The sequence below is a fragment of the Carcharhinus amblyrhynchos genome, chromosome 28, assembly GCF_965287045.1.
Source record: "Carcharhinus amblyrhynchos chromosome 28, sCarAmb.v2.hapA, whole genome shotgun sequence".
NCBI classification, from domain to species: Eukaryota; Metazoa; Chordata; class Chondrichthyes; order Carcharhiniformes; family Carcharhinidae; genus Carcharhinus; species Carcharhinus amblyrhynchos.
Genome location: NC_137351.1, coordinates 14776686 through 14793910, shown reverse-complemented (window position 1 = coordinate 14793910; position 17225 = coordinate 14776686). Strand labels below are relative to the sequence as shown.

The window sequence follows — 17225 nt, the reverse complement described above, 5'->3', positions numbered from 1 at the left end:
AGCATTGGGAACTTTACCAGGGTTTATGGGCAATGCTAATTGTTATCCATCCCTCCTCCCCACAGGATTTTGAATCAAACACTGAACTGAAAACCAAAGTGATTGGTTTTCTGGAGGAGGTCATTCACGACCCTGAGCTGCTGACACAGGAGAGGAAAGCGGCTGCGAACATCATCAGGCAAGTCTTCCTGAGAAACCGCCAACAAAAACATACACAAACTCTTAACCACAGGTCCATGTTCAGAATGATCTTCTGTGGCTTTTCATAGAATGTACAGCACAGAAAGAGACCATATTTCCCAGTTAATCAATGCTGGTGATTATGATCCGTCCTAACCTTCTCCTGCTCCTCTCCATTTCACCCTATCACTACTTTCTCCCTCATGCGTTTCACTGGCTGGCCCTGAAATGCATCCACACCATTCTCCTTAATCACTCCCTGTGGTAGCAAGCCCTACATTCTCACCACTCTCTGTACAAATAGGTTTTTCCACAATTTCCTATCAGCTTTATAGAATCCTACAGTGCAGAAGGAGGTCATTCAGCCCATCAAATCTGACCAACTATAAACCACCCAGGCCCTAACCCTATAACCCCATGCATTTACCCTAGCTAGTCTCCCTGACACTAAGGAGCAACTTAGCAAGGCCAATCAAGCTAACCCGCACATCTTTGGAGTGTGGGAGGAAACTGGAGCACCCGGAAGAAACCTACAAAGATACGGGGAGAACGTGCAGACTCTGCACAGACAGTGACCTGAGCTGGGAATTGAACCCAGATCCCTGGCACTGTGAGGCAGCAATGCTAACCATTGTGCCACCCCATGCCAATTTTGTATCAATGCACCCTAATTTTGGGCTCTGTTGTAAGTATAAATATCTTCTCTGAGTTTAGCTTGTCAAACCTTCGCATGATGTTAAAGACCCCAATCAGGTCATCTCTGAGCCACCTCTCTTCAAGAAAAATGAACTCTAGCCTGTTCAATATGGAATGTGGAGCTTGGTGACGATATTTTGTTTCTTAAGGGTCTGTACCTTTAGGGCCACAGTTCTAGTATTATCTATCCATGGGAACCAAGTAAGTGAGGCTGCTTGGCAATCGCCAAAGTGACTATCAGGTCAGTAAATTATTTATATATCACAAACGTTTTTTAAATCATCTCTAACTTTGCTAATGGTCTGTGAATCTTGTACCTGTGCGCTCTAATCCTGAGCTTTATGTCTGAGATGACTAGTTTAATTACGTTAATGTTATCCACAGTTTTTGAAGTCTTTTGTCATATCTCCTGTCAGTATCATGTGTTTAATAGTACAGCATGTTTCCAACCTCTAGGACTCTGAGCCAAGAAGACTCAGTGGACCATCAAACAACTCTGGATGAGATCATGAACATGGTTAGTTTTTTTTATGTGAAGCTTTTATTTGAGATGTGGCTTGAGAAGTTTTCTTTCTAAAGACCCATTTTCTTTCCTCTTCTTTGGAAAGACGGAGGAAGAGACATTTGAAAATCTTTCTGCCCTGGAAATAGCTGAGGAGTTGACATTATTGGATCATCTTATCTTTGGGTGTATTCCATATGAGTAAGTCATGTTTAATCCACCAGGAGCTAAATACCTTCTGCAGAACTACATAGAATGCATGTCACAAAAACAGAGCAACTCAAGGTTCCTCCCATCCTTACTTCATCTCATCCAGTCATTCTGTACTTCCATTCGTTTCTCCCATATGTTCTTGCTTTTAAATGTATCTATACGATTTGCTGCAATGACTCTGTGCTGGAAGTTCCACATCCGAGCCACTCACTGGGTAAGGGAGATTTTCTTGAATTCTTTGCTGGTTTATTAGTGACTATCAGGAATAGCAGCACTGTGTTTAAGGACAGGACTAGTAAGTGAGAGGCGGGACTCATGAGTTCAATTCCCACAATGATAGCTGAGGTTGTTAAATTCAGTGAATTGAATAAAGTCTCTGTCATAGTGACCATGAAGCTGTTGGATTGTCATAAAAACCCAACTGGCCCATGAGTGTTCTTCAGGGAAGGAAATCTGCCATCCTTACCTGGTCTGACCTAAGTGTAACTCCAGACATTTAGCTCTTAACTATTTTTTGAAGTAGCTTAATAGTTGACTCTGTTGTCATTCCACCTTCCCTTGGGCATTTAGGGATGGGAAATAAAGAACATAAGAACATAAGAAATAGGAGCAGGAGTAGGCCATCTAGCCCTTCGAGCCTGCCCCGCCATTCAATAAGATCATGGCTGATCTGTCGTGTCTCAGTTCCACATTCCCGCCCTCTCCCCATAACCCTTAATCCCCCTGCCTATCAAAAACCTATCAACCCGCGTCTTAAATATATTTAGCGAGGCAGCCTCCACCACTTCAACGGGCAGAGAATTCCAGAGATTCACCACCCTTTGAGTGAAGAAGTTTCTCCTCAACTCTGTTCTAAACCGCCCCCCCCTTTATCTTGAGGCTGTGCCCTCTAGTCCTACTGTCCTTTCTGAGCGGGAAGGGCCTCTCCACCTCTATCCTATTCATCCCATTCATCATCTTATATGTCTCAATGAGATCTCCCCTCATTCTTCTAAACTCTAACGAGTACAAGCCTAGTTTATTCAGCCTTTCCTCATAGTTCAACCCCCTCAACTCAACAATAAATGCTGGATGTTCAGATTCTGTGAATAAATAGAAAAAGTCATTTATTTATGTCCCCTAATTTTAGGAAGGGATTTTCCAGCCTCGCTTATCCCAAAACTGGAAAATCCTGCCCAAGGTCAACAGAGTTTAGCATGATCCACTTCCAACCCACCCTGCACCTGCTACGATTCCTATAGCAGGCAGGATGGCAAAATTCCCTCCTTAGTTTCCATCACAAGTGAAATATCTTCTCCATACCTGATCTATTGAAATCCTTTATATTTTTAAATAAATATAGTTTGTCACCCTTCAGACTTCTCTCTTCAAGAGAAAAGAATCCCAGCCTGAACTGTTTTACCATGTCACAGGAGGCTAGATGAAACCAGTAAGCAATATTTTCGCTTGGTTAAATGTTAACGGTTTTGCTCTTCCCATAGGGAGTTTTTTGGTCAGGGCTGGATGAAACCTGAGAAAAATGAGAGAGCCCCATACATTATGAAAACCACCAAACACTTCAATGATGTGAGTACAAACTGTCTGGGATGTTAGGCAGATGATAGAATCCCTACAGTGCAGAGGGAGGTTTCTATAACAGTGGAGAAGTAAGAGTTTCTGGATCCATTCTGCACCACATCTTTAATGTTACTTTCCACTAACATGCTTTATCTATAGTTCCCCAGTCTCACTTGGCGATACAGAGGCACAGTGATTAGCACTACTGTCTCACAGTGCTAGGGACCTGGGTTCAATACCCGGCTTGGATCACTGTCTGGGTAGAAGTTGCATAGTTTCCCTGTGTCTGTGTGGTTTCCTCTGGGTGCTCCAGTTCCCTCCCACTGTCAAAAGATGTGCGGGTTAGATGGATTGGCTGTGCTAAATTGCTCCTTAGCGTCAGGGGGACTAGCTAGGGTAAATGCATGGAATTATGGGGATAGGGCCTGGGTGGGATTGTGGTCTGTGTAGACTCCTTCTGCACTGTAGAATTCTATGATTCTATGAAAATAAGTCATTGTGTATCAGCTTGGATCAGTCAACACCAATTTTTGTCTCTGTGACTGAATACCAAACCCAGCACCTGCCTAATGTACACCCCATGTGAAAATCAACTATTTGATCTCTCTGGATGTTTTTTGGCTATTTTGATGCAGACATTAACCAACTTAAAGTAAAGGTTAAATTTTGACCTTTATTGGGTGGAGGATAGTGGGAATGGGAAATTGATCGTGAGTCAGGGACTATTCTTGCTCTTCAGGCTCCGTTGGAAAGATTTGATTTGGGAGCCACAGCGAGTGCTGGAGACTCCTGAACATGACAGAATTTCAGGAGATTCCAGAAGATTCTCAGAAATTGATCCTTCAATTTATAATTTCAAAGGGACATCACGCCTGATTCAGGCTTCCACAAGAGTGAGATGAGCCTCAAGAGTTTAGCAATGGAATCGGAGCCTGGAGAGATTGTGCAAGGCATCATTCCACTGCTAAATGCTCTGCCCAGCATCCATTTTACACACACTGCCCCGTACCAGTTCCTGATCCTCAGCATTGGATAGCTGGCAATAGCCTACACACAGCAGTGGATTCTGCTCCTCAGTCTCCTCTCCATCCTTGTTTTTCAATCTTCCTCCTTCCGAACAACCCAGAAAATCATGGAGTTCCAACTGTTTTCCACTGGAATGCTCAGCCACTTGAGATAGAAATGGGATAACCTATTTCATAGAATTATAGAATCTTACAGTATAAGAGACCATTCGGCCCAGCCTGTCTGTACTACTCTTCGAAAAAGCAATCCAGTTCATCCTTCTGAACTTTCCCATAGCCCTGCAAATTTCACCTTTTCAAGTATTTATCCAATTCCCTTTTGAAATCAGCTTCCACCATCCTTTCAGGCAGTATAATCCCGATCATAAGAACTTGGTAAATAAAGTTTACCAAATAAAAGTAAATACTTTCCTTCAATCTGCATTCTCTGGTCACCACTCTCCCCCACCACTGAAACCACTTCTTCCTATCTACTCAGTCAAAATCCCTCATCATTTTGAATATCTTTATGAAACCTGAATCTTCTCTGGTCTGGGGAGAACAATTGCTGCTTCTCCAGTCTCCCCATGACCCCAGTACATTTCTAGTAAATCTCCTCTGGACCCTCTTCCAAACCTTGATTTCCTTTCTAAAGTGCGGCGTCCAGAGTGGGACACAATAGCTGGAGGATGAAGTGACAATTTCTTTCAATCTCTCTCAGATCAGCAATTTAATAGCTTCAGAGATTTTGAAGAGTGATGATGTTAATGCTAGAACGGCAGCCATCGAGAAATGGGTGGCAGTGGCAGACATCTGCAAGTGTCTACATAACTACAACGCTGTGCTGGTGATAACCTCCGCACTGAACAGAAGCGCCATCTTCCGCTTGAAGAAGACGTGGCTGAAGGTATCAAAACAGGTGGGTGTAGCGGGCAGCCATTATTGGAGTAACTTCTTCAGCCTCCTTCAGGTGGAGTTGGTCTGTGTTCAACTCACTTTCTCTTGCTCTGTTTCAGACAAAGGCATTAATTGACAAGTTGCAAAAGCTGGTGTCTTCTGAAGGACGATTCAAAAACCTCAGAGAGGCTTTGAAAAAGTAGGTTTCAATTTCCTTAAAAGAAGCTGTGTTGACTATAGGGATCGAAATAAGACTTGAGCAGTTGTGTTAAACAGGTGCCAGCTCTGGGTTGCCTATTGCATGTCTCTCCTGATATTGCGAGCAATATAATTGACACAAAGATCGGCAGAAATACAGGTGGCCAGTTTGATTCTGCCATTTAGACAGAGTCCAAGATCTATCCTACTGAATCTTGGGAAACAGGACTGAACAGTAACCATAGGCAACAGAGCCAGCGATGACCGTGGCTTCTGCCATGTCTTGTTTTGGCATTGGCCACTGCCTCATGCTAAATGGTTGCTGTCAAGGCCAGACCTGCCCAGACTTCTGCCCACCATCACTAGCACAAACTGTACTGGGGTACACCTCCAGAATAGCTCACTCACCAGACTTTTCCATAAGGTTGCTTCAGATGAAGAAGAACCCTGAATCCATCTAACTTTGTCCATAAAATCACAGCCATACAGCATAGTAGGAGGCCATTCATCTCATCATGCCTGTGCTAGCCCTTTGAAAGAGTTATCCACTTCAGGTTAGAGGGATTAGCGGGGTAAATGTGTGAGGTTATGGGGATAGGGCCTGGATGGGATCGTTGTCAGTGCAGATCTGATGGGCCCAGTGGCCTCCTTCTGCACTGTAGGGATTCTATGTTCTCTTACATTCCCCAAAAGCCCTGCAATTCTTTTCCTGTATTTATGCAAATCCCTTTTGAAAATTATTGTTGAATCTACTCTGCCACCTTTTCATGCAGTGCATTCCAGATCATAACATCTCATTACATCGAATAATGTGTGCATTCCCTCTATGGTTCATTTAACAATCATCTTAATCTGTCTCCTCAGCTAATCAGTTTTTCTGCCAATGGGAACAACTTATCCTTATTTACCTTATTAAACCTTTGCACAATTTTGAACATCTCAATTATATCTCCTCACGATCTTTGCTGTTCTAAGGAGAACTCTCTGATCACTCCAAATAACTGAAGGCCCTCATCTCTGGCAGCATTCGAGTTAAACCTCCCCTACATCTTCACTACGATCTGGACATCTTTCCTAAAGTGTGGTGACACATTTCTGTCATTTGAATATCAATCCAAAATGATCTACAACCAAAGTATTGTGCAGGGTGTAAGAGTTCTCCAACCCATTTTCCAGCCACCAGCTCTGTTGAGGCGTAGCAGATACAGGGTAGACACTCCCAGTTGTGGTGTAAAAGTCATAAGCCGGAATTTTACCGTCCCACTCACCATGGGAATTGGAGCGGGTGACAGGCGGACAATGAAAATGTCTGTTGACCTCAGGTGGGAGTTTACAGTTTTGGGATGAGCGAGGCCATAAAGTCCCCCCATAAAGCTTCATGCTTAATGGATAATTTCTCTTTTTTGTCTGAAGTTGTGACCCTCCATGTGTTCCCTATTTGGGGATGTACCTAACAGACCTGGCATTCATTGAGGAGGGAACACCAAATTATACTGAAGATGGTTTAGTCAACTTCTCCAAGATGAGAATGGTAGGTCCATAGAGATTGGATTTGTTCATTCTCTCTTTGTTCAACCACATTTCCTCCTCTGATTTAATTTGATTTATTATTGTCACATGTCTTCGTTTTCAGTGCAAAGTATTGTTTCTTGCATGCTATACAGACAAAGTATACCATTCATAGAGAAGGAAAGGAGAGAGTGCAGAATGAAGTGTTACAGTCATAGCTAGGGTGTCACATACGAATCTCTGACAGAAAGTTTGAGATGCGCCTTACTGATAAGGGACCTATCGTGTAGATCCAGGGCATGGCCACTCATCCAAGAACAAAACAAAATAGCTGTTCCACATTTTCCGAAGCTTTTATTTCCATGATATAGCAGGAGAGAAATTTGGTTCAGACAGACACAAAATGGGTGTATTGTATCTGTCAACAGCTATACTCCCTTCTCCTGAAGGCATAGAGCCTGATGGGCAATAACTATTCTCTAGCACCTCATCCCAAATGGATATGCTTCCTGTGTGAGATAGGTCAGTGTACGGTCAAGACTATTTGACACTCAGGGCATCACACTAAAGCCTGATCTTGTCCTCACCTGATAAAACTTTCACTTCTAGTAGTGGTCCCTCGATAGTGGTCTTGATCAGGATATTGAGATACTGTATTTCCCCGTGTACAGTTCTGGTCACCCTTTAATAGAAAGGATATTACAAAGCTAGAAAGAGTGCAGAAAAGATTTACTAAGATGCTACCAGGATTTGATGATTTGAGTTATAAAGAGAGGCTGGATAGACTGGGACTTTTTTCTCTGGAGCATAGGAGGCTGTGGGATGATTTTATAGAGGTCTATAAAATAATGAGGGGCATAGATCAGCTAGATAGTCAATATCTAGGGGAGTCTAAATAGGTTTAAGGTGAGAGGGGAGAGATACAGAAGTGTCCAGAGGGGCAATTTTTTCACACAGAGGGTGGTGTCTGGAACAAGCTGCCAGAGGTAGTAGTAGAGGGGGTACAATTTGGTCTTTTAAAAAGCATTTAGATAGTTACATGGTAAGATGAATATAGAGGGATATTGGCCAAATGCGGGCAACTGGGACTAGCTTAGGAGTTAAAAAAAAAGGGCGGCATGGACAAGTTGGGCCAAAGAGCTTGTTTCCATGCTGTAAACCTTTATGACTCTGACACCTTGCCTAGCCAATCCCTGATACATCTTCATTGCTGTTGATACTGACTGGGTCCATCAAACTTTATGTAAATGTTAAAGGGCTTCTATTCATTTTTAAGAGCTGCAGAAGCAACATCTTTATGGAAAACTTTTATTAAAATCTCAGGAATTTAAGCATAAGCTCCTAAACTGAGCATTAATTGTTCGATTGTAGGAAAGCGTTAAATATAGATCATAAATTGTATACAACAGGAATGAAAGAACATAGTTTCATTGGAATTCCATGCAATGGGAAAAATGAAATATGGATAAGATTCAGTTGAGTTTTACATAATGAATCTGAAATAGGGAATGAACTGGGATACATAATGGGAGCTTTATGAGTTACACAGAGATTTCAAGAAGTAGGATAAGCAGGTAACAGTTGAGGAACCTCCAAACGCACAGGGAACTCCAAACTGAGAGCAGTTGACTCTCAAATAGAACACCATGGGCAGCACAGCGGCACAGTGGTTAGCTCTGCTGCCTCACAGCGCCAGGAACACAGGCTCAGTTTCAGCCTTGGGTCTTTGTCGGTGTAGAGTTTGCAAGTTCTCCCCATGTCTGCTTGGGTTTCCTCCAGATGCTCCAGTTTTGTCCCACAGTCCAAAGATGTGTAGGTTAGGTTGACTGACCATGTTAAATTGTCCCTTAGTGTCCCAAGGTGTATGGGTTAGGGGGATTGGCCATGGTAGCTGTGGTGGGGTTGCAGGGAAAGGATCTGGATAAGATGCTCTGTCAGTCAGTGCAGACTCAATGGGCTGAATGGCCTCTTCTGCACTGTAGGGATTCTCTGAAACATTCAGATCCAGGAGCACAATCAAAACGTTAACTCAGTAGGACAGTAGATACAATGAAGGCAGTTGTTATATCGGGGTAAAATCACAGACGATCAGATAGCCCTTTCTCATGTGGCTGTGTTATTTTATACAAGGACGTTAAAATAGTCTTACATTGATGTGTTTGTTCAACTGTATCTGTGTTTGGCTAGTGGCTGGAAAGCTCCAGCAATGCAATAGATTGCTGTGCCTGTCTTCATGCTGCATTTATATCAACAGATATCTCACATAATTCGAGAAATCAGACAATTCCAGCAGACTGCCTATAAGATAGAGCAACAAACCAAGGTTGGTTCATTTTAAGTTCTGTGTAAATTAAAAAGCTTTGCCATGTCTTTTCCTGAGTGGACAATATGCAAGTAGTTTTTGATGGATTTACTTGGAAGAGGAAGGTTGGCCAGGACATCAGGAGAACTCCCCCTTTGGTCTTGAGTAGCACCATGAAATCCTTGACACCGATTTGAACAGCAGACATAACTTTGGTTTAAAATGATCTGACAGTGCAGCACCCACAATAATTGAGTGATAGTCTTTAATATATCTTTATTTTAACTCAATTTTAGATTTAATTTTAAGCTCATTTCCTTCCAACTTATCTCCCATTTTTTCAGCCCTGCCTGACTCCACCCACTGCTGCAGAAAGGGTGAATACGCAGACTGCTTTCACAGTTAAACTAGTGCTTTCCCTCTGAGTTCACTCGCTATCCAAACTTGGACATATTTCCTTCATCACCGCTGATCAGGATACTGGAATTCAGTCCCCCTCTGTTGGTTTTCCTTCACTACATGCTCTACAGCAATTCAAGAAGGCAATTCGATATCACCTTCTCAAGAGGCAACTACAGATGAACAATTACCAGTAATGCCCATCTCCAGAGATTTTATTTTAAATTAGAATCATAGAATCCCAACAGTACAGAAGGAGGCCATTCAGCCCATTGAGTCTGTACCGAAAACAATCCCACACAGGCCCGAAGCCCGTAACCCCACACATTAACCCTGCAAATCCCCCTGAAACTATGGTCAAAGTGAAACAGCAGCATTGAGAAATCTTCAAACAAGCGGTACAGCAGATTGTCTGATAATGCTCCCAATTAATTCTGCTAAATTCCAGACCCCACCAGAGTGATGGATTTATTTGGATGGATTTATTTTTTAAACTGGCTACAAGGCTTTAGTTTCAGTTGAATCTCCTGCAGCTATCCAACTTGCAGCCAACATTCAGGACACAGAGCAGCTCCAGATAGCCAATATAATGGGCAGTGATAAAAGCTAGTGAACTGCATGCAAGGTTAGGGTACTGGACTAACAAAGAAGAGGCAATGAGTTCAAATTCTATGGTTCCAAGATAGGAGATTGAATTCAATGCACCCTGGATGGAAATATATTACTGTTCCTTCACTGTCACTGGATCAAAACGCTCCCTAATAGCACTGTGGTGTACCTAAATCATATGGCTCACCACAGGGCAATTAAGGATGGGCAATAAATGCCAGTGACGTCCACATCCTGTGAAAGAATTAAAAAAAACCTGCTAACTTGTCGGGTGACGCAATGACTGAGAAGCTGCTGGGATCATGAAGTCCTTACATGACAGCAAAAGGCCATTTAGCCCATTGGGGCCATGCTGCCTCTCTGTCAAGTACCGAATCAGAACTATTCCCCTGCTCTATCATAATAACACTGCAAGTTTATTTCCATCAAGTGCCCAGCCAATTTCCCTTTGAAATCATAACTTGTCTCTACTTCCACCATCCTCATAGGCAGCGAGTCCAGGTTAGTATCGCTCGCTGTATAAACACTATCCTCTGCACCTCTGGTTCAAAACCTTAGACTTGTTCCCCTGGATCTTGTACAATCAATTAATGGGAACAGCGTCTTTCTGTCACCCTTATCCTTACCATATCTTTCTGTCTACCTTACCATAATCTTGCACATTTCTATCAAATGGAGCACTGCTTCCTCACAGCGTCAGGGACCTGGGTTCAATTCCCAGCTTGGGTCACTGTCAGTATGGAGTTTGCACATTCACCTCGTGTCTGTATGGGCTTCCTCCAGGTGCTCCGGTTTCCTCCCACAGTCCAAAGATACACTGGTTAGTTGGATTGGCCATGCTAAATTGACCCTTAGTGTCAGGGGGACTTGATAGGCTGAATAGCCTCCTTCTTTACTGTCGGATTCTATGATTAAACCCCTCAATCTTCTTTGCTCCAAGGAGAACAACCTCAGCTGCCTGACCCAATCATTAGTTAAAATCCCTCATGATTGCTGTTAAAAACCCGAGTGTTTCACTGATGTCCCTCAGGGAAGGATACCTGTCACCCTTCTCAGTTGCACCTAGATGCTACTCTAGTCTCATAATAGCTTGCCAATAACATCAACTCCGAATAAATAAGCAGCGGAAAGTAAACTGCAGATTTCTAAGTATGTGTGCTTTCCAACTGAAGAGGCAACAATATTGAGTTACCTACTCCATTTATCAGCTGGAAATGAAATTGAGATTTAGGTTGTAAATTGGACATGCTGCATATTTTCAGCTATATAATCAAAAAGTAATTCTGAACTTTACTCTGATCAGTTTGTAGACTATAGACATATACATCCTTGTAGACTGCTATGACCAACTCCACTCCATTTCAAAATCACCAAGTCCTCATAGAATTCTTTTTTTGCTTTAATCAGGTGGCCCGATATTTGCTGGTCCAGTCGAACGTCATGGATGAAGAAAGTCTTTATGAAGCATCCCTGAGGATAGAACCAAAGCTTCTGACCTGAATCCCAACCATCCCTTGCATCAGAAACCTTGCATCAATGATGATATCACTGCTCTCCTCCAACCTGCTGTGCATGGGGCCTTCGCTGACAAGTAGACACAAAAATAGCCGAGGAGTGCACCAACCATCTGTCTGCTCAGCAGGGGAACCTGACAATAACCGGCTGCTGTACTCTTTCTCTAGAGCAAACCTTTTCCAAATGAAAAACACTGCAGCGGTAGTAGGTTTTTGTGATACCAATTGAATCATTTCAGCAATCTTAGAAAACCTAAGAGAAACGTCTTTAAAATGTCTTGGAATGGATGGCATACTGGGCCAGAACATTGTCCTTTCTGGTTTCCAATCCAGCCCAGAATACTGGGATTAAAAGCCTCTCCTCTCTGTTGAAGGGTTGTGTGATTTAGATGGTCAGCAGACTCTCTTCACCACTGGGAGCCGAGTTCATGCCCCAGAATGATGACGCCAATGTCTCACCTCCCTGATGAAGGGGGTTTTTGCACTATCCTCTCACCTCTGGGACCTGCTTCTAATCCAGCTCAGCTCGATGGGATGAAGGCCCCTTCTTAATGATGAAGGATCGTGACATCTACACACTCTCTAATTATCATTGGGTTAAAAAGGTTGAAACCTGGTTGTTTTCCCTGATTGGTGGTGTGAAAGTTCCCTCACACTGTTGAAGGGCAATCTGATAATCATTGATCAACACAACATCCTTTCCTGAGAGGATCAGAGTTCATATCCCACAATGTGCAGGTGACGGTTTTCTCTCTCTCTCAGTGTTTAACTCACCAAACTTCCATTTCTGGGTCCAAATTAAGTTCAAACTGATTGGTCAAACAATTCCTTTCTTTGGTAAGGGCCTTGCTTTGGATCCCACTCATGCTTACCCCTTTTCTGGATGTTAAGTATCTTAAGTAAAATGAATCTGGGTAGTCTCAATCCAATTTTAACAGACACTATAAAAGTCCTCGAGACTTGACATTTATGACCGTTTAGCATCAATAATTAGTGTGGGAGCTGGAGATGTCACACTGATGCAATAGGAATCCCTTCTGAGGTTAAGTTACATCATTAAAGTGGTGTAGAGTCGCCATTTACCTGCACCTACCTCCTGCTGTACCTAATTGGAAAACACCGAAAATAACAATTCCTCAGTTTTATTGATCCTCATTTTTATGAGCTTTCTACCCTGTCCCAAATTTAAATTCTTAAGAAACAATTCTGAAATCAAAATTCTGCTGAAGCTCATCCTCAGGCCAATGCTTCTCTATACATCTCAAAGCTGCTTAAAGTTTTGCGGGAGTCATTTTGACTGGACTGCGTTCCCAATATGTAGGATGAGATATGTTGTGTTAACTCCGCGGAGGTTTTGGTTCACCTGTTAGAAATCCCTGGGCAGAGATGAGAATCATGAAGCTTAGGCTACGTGTATCTAACATTATTTTATGAGTAAAGGCATTTTTCACAAATCTGTTAACACTTTCTTGGAAATTGTTTTATTTTAACCTTTCACATAGCGACCAGCTAGTAAAGTATACACGCAAGATTCAGTTAGATGTCCACTCTGCAGGCAATCAAAATCAGAAGGTTTTGAGTAGGATTACCTGCTATAATCACCCAGAGCACCCACAACTCTCCAAAAAGGCCTATGCATTGAGTTGTAGGCACAGCTGTCTAATACAAGGTAATACCAGTGCTGCATTTCGATTTGCCTTTCCAGATTGTGATTCACCCCCACACACCACCCCCCCCCCCCACCCCCCCACCCCCCCACCCCACAACGCCAATGGGAAATCATTGATAGATCTTCCTGTGCAGCTGGTTGAGTATGAGCTGGTAACAGGTAATAGCCTGTCCAGCTGGAACTCATTACCCAAGCCTTTTTTCAGGTAGGCCTAGGACTGGGCCTGCTGAACTGTAATCCCAGGCAGACACTTGTGTGTGTACATTGCAGTAGTGGCATTATTTTGCATTCTGTAGTAAACCACATTCCTTTCCAATCGGGCTTCCTGAGTTATTATACTGGTGACAAGAAAAGTTTCAGACAACCTTGCTTTTCAATGAAGCTGGTAACACAGTGATGGGGAGATATTGAAAATGTTACGGTTTGGGAAGCTGGAACCTTACGATGCAAATATGGAGGATTAGCCCTAGTAGGCCGAAAGAATGAGATATTTCTTCGGAGCAAATAGGATAGCAGGAAACAACCAGAAAAAGTCACCCTCCTGAACACTTGTGGGACCCCAACTCTCGGCATCATAAAATGTTTAACCTGTGCAGCAGCTCTGGATTCAATATCTTTTGACAAATTGGTAGATATGAAATCAGACCCTAAACTATCTGTTATATTGCAGCACCACAGGTTTAACATGGCAAACAGACTCCCTGGGGAACCAGTCACTGAAATCTTGATGAAACTGCTGGAATTGATGAAATTGCTGGAATAGTGTGAGTACGGATCAACACTTCTGGAAATGTTAAGAAATCATTTAGTATGTGGAATTAATAATATTTGCAACCCAAAGGAAGAGACTGACTGAACCCAACTCTGGACTTCAAGAAAGCCGTGGAACTGGCCCTTTCCCATAAAAACACAGAAGAAAGGGGCCCAGGAAGTTCCGGCGTCCATAGACAGTACCGTCCTCAGCCTTGCACAACCCCCACACCGCAGAACCAAGTCCCCAGCAGATAACACTCGCGTCTCCCATTTGCTGCCAAGAAAAGGCGATTGGAATTGGAGGCCGTGAGATTCCAGACTGGATGGGAAATCTCTCCACAATATAGTGAGGAGTGAGCACATCTGTGCTGCACTTGTAGTCAATGTATCTGAGCCAGGCTACCGAAACAGGCAAAATGCGTACCACCCAGGCCGAAGCCAGATCAGGGCAGGGCTTTGTAAATAAAGCAGCCCGACAGTGAGGAATGGATACAGTTCAACTGCATTCCTGCATTTAAAGTGTCTCCAATCCAGATTAAACTCCAGGTGAACGGCCGTCCCCTAACATGGAGGTAGACACAGGAGCTGCTGGATCTACTACTGGGGAGCAAACTTTTAGACGACTCCAATGGGAATCTTGCATTTAAGCTGTGGAACACCAAGGCTTGATTGGCCACATACACACAGGAGCCCCTGCATATTGTGGGACCACGGTAACTCCCAGTTACACAGGGGCAACAGGCAGCCCAACTCCTCCCAATTGGACCAAGGCCCAGTCTTTTGGGATGGGACTGGCTATAATGATTCTGCCTCGATTGGCAACAGATTGTTAAAATGGGCACTGGTGATTTATACAAAGGCATTGGGAAGTATCCCAAAGTGTTCCAAGAAGGCCTCAGGATGATTAGAGGTGTTAGGCCGAAGATCTACGGGCACCCAGAGGCCAGAATAAGTACTTCAAGACAAGACCTGTCCCCTATATCCTACATGCTAAAGTAGAGGCCGAACTGAAATCTCTAGAGGAACTGGGTATTATATGCCCAGTACAATTTGCGGAAGGGGTCGCCCTGTCAGTCCCAGTTTTAAAACCTGACAATTTGGTCCATTTCAGTGGAGATGGTAGTTGATGGTTAAAAGAGCCTCCCGCTTAGACAGATAACCTATTCCACACATCAAAGACTTGTGTGCGAAGCTGACTGGGGGTCACATATTTTCCAAATTAGGTATGAACCACGCCTCTAACTGGGGCTTAGAGTGTCATCCAGGAAGTATGTCATCATAAATACTCACAAAGGGCTGTACGAGTGTACTCGCTTGCCTTTGGGGTATCTTCAGATTGCACTTTTCTTCAAACAGTGATGGAGAACATCCTTTAAGGGTGTCCAGTGTGGCAGTCTACTTGGATGACCTTTTAATCTCAGTAGCTACTGCAATGGAGCATTTGGAGGAAGACTTCCAACTTTTTCATGATTCTGGCACCAATTAAAAAGGGAAAATGTGTGTTTCAGGTAAATGAGGTGACATACCTCGGGTACAGAGTTGACAAGGATTGATTACATCCTGTTGAAGTGAAGGTGATGACTATAAAAGGGCTCCGACTCCAAGGGACACAACAGCATTGAAGTCTTTCCTAGGTCTGATAAATGACGATGAAAATCTCATACTGAACTTGGTGACCCTGCTGGAACCCTGCCACGTACTGTTAAAAAATCAGAAACGGATGTGGCAAATGCCACGAGAGAAAGCCTGTGCAAACATCAAACAACAATTGCTGTCAGCAAATATACTAGCCCACTGTGATCCCCGAGACCACTCATTGTAACCTGCGATGCCTCCCTATGGGTTAGGAGCAGTAATATCACACCGTTGTGATGACTGGACAGAATGCCTAATCTTGTGCACATCGTGAACTATGGTGGGTGCAAAGAGAACGTATGCCCAGATTGAAAAAGAAGGTTTGGCCAGTGACCAATACTTCAAGAATTGCACATTGACCGCCCAGGAATTTCTAAGATGGAAATTCTTGCAAGGATCTATGGCTGGTGACCTGGCACAGACAGTGATATCAAAGACCTGGCTGAGTGGTGTAAAGCGTGCTGGGAAAGCCAGAAAGCCCCACCAGCAGCCTCACTGCACCTTTGGGAATAACCGAAGAGACCCTGGGTGTGAGAACATGCAGACTTCGCTGAGTCATTTATGGGCTCCATGTTGTTAATTCTCATCCTTGCCCATTCAGAATCGATCAACAGGCACTGGATGGTCTCTTCTGCCTCTCACAATACCAGAGGGAAACTCCATCAATCTTTTCATATGCATTGTATACCTGAGTTTCAGAGGAGTTTCAGACCTTCCAGAGTACAAACGGAATAAGGCACCTCCGCCCGACACCTTACCACCCATCCTCAAACCACCTGGCTGAGTGGGCGGTCCAGTTAGTCAGAAGTGGCATGAAGAAACAAACCGCAGGTTCTCTAGAAACAAAGTTCACACACCAGACACCCAGTCAGAGGTCATACCTGAGGCCATGCTCTCTGTAATGGTTCTGTAGTGGCTCTTCAATGCTCTTCATGGATCAGGCATTTCCCTATCTGCCACCTACCCCCACCTGAGATGAGACCAGGGACAAAGAGACAGCAAAGGTCCCATCATTACTGAAATGTGAGGGAACTCTTGGACTCAGGTCAGGGGTTTTGGGGGGGAGAGGTGGGTGTTGTGTGATAACCCCCATGAGATCCATGGGGAATTGCTCATTGAACTTCCTGTGCGGCCCATTGAGTGTGAGTTCCCGCAATAACAAATAGTGGCCTGCCCAGTTGGGACTCACAATCAGCTGGATTCTTTGATAAGGCAGGCCCAGGACTGGGCCTGCTGAACTGTAATCCTGGGCAGGGATTAGCGTGTGTACACCACAGTAATGGTATTACTTTGCATTCTGTAATAAACTGTGTTCCTTTCCAATGGAACTTCCTGAGACATTACACAGATGGATGTTTAATCCCGTATGAGATGAATCCAGAAGATGAGAGTTAAAGTTAGGCTGTTCAGGGCTGATGTCAGAAAGCACTTCTTCATCAAAGGGTGGTGGAAATCTAGAACATTCTCAACCAAAAAGTTGAGACTGGGGGGGGCGGGGGCGGGGGGGGGGGGGGGCCATCAATGGAACATTTCAAACCTCAGATTGATACATTGTTTTTAGGCAAGGGAGTTCAGAGTTAACATTGCG

At 43.7% G+C, this 17225-nt stretch overlaps 1 protein-coding gene across 1 annotated transcript in view; it reads left to right on the top strand.

Moving 5' to 3' along the window:
* The window catches only part of rasgrf1 (Ras protein specific guanine nucleotide releasing factor 1), an 88772-nt gene extending 75516 nt beyond the window's left edge, over nucleotides 1-13256 (top strand). The window contains exons 20-28 of the mRNA XM_080214199.1: nucleotides 66-178; nucleotides 1333-1393; nucleotides 1485-1579; nucleotides 3073-3157; nucleotides 4874-5071; nucleotides 5169-5248; nucleotides 6661-6778; nucleotides 9011-9079; nucleotides 11474-13256. Coding sequence (XP_080070325.1) covers nucleotides 66-178; nucleotides 1333-1393; nucleotides 1485-1579; nucleotides 3073-3157; nucleotides 4874-5071; nucleotides 5169-5248; nucleotides 6661-6778; nucleotides 9011-9079; nucleotides 11474-11566 — 912 coding nt within the window. The 3' untranslated portion in view covers nucleotides 11567-13256. The remainder of the gene's footprint in view (nucleotides 1-65; nucleotides 179-1332; nucleotides 1394-1484; nucleotides 1580-3072; nucleotides 3158-4873; nucleotides 5072-5168; nucleotides 5249-6660; nucleotides 6779-9010; nucleotides 9080-11473) is intronic.
* Nucleotides 13257-17225: the final 3969 nt, after the last annotated feature.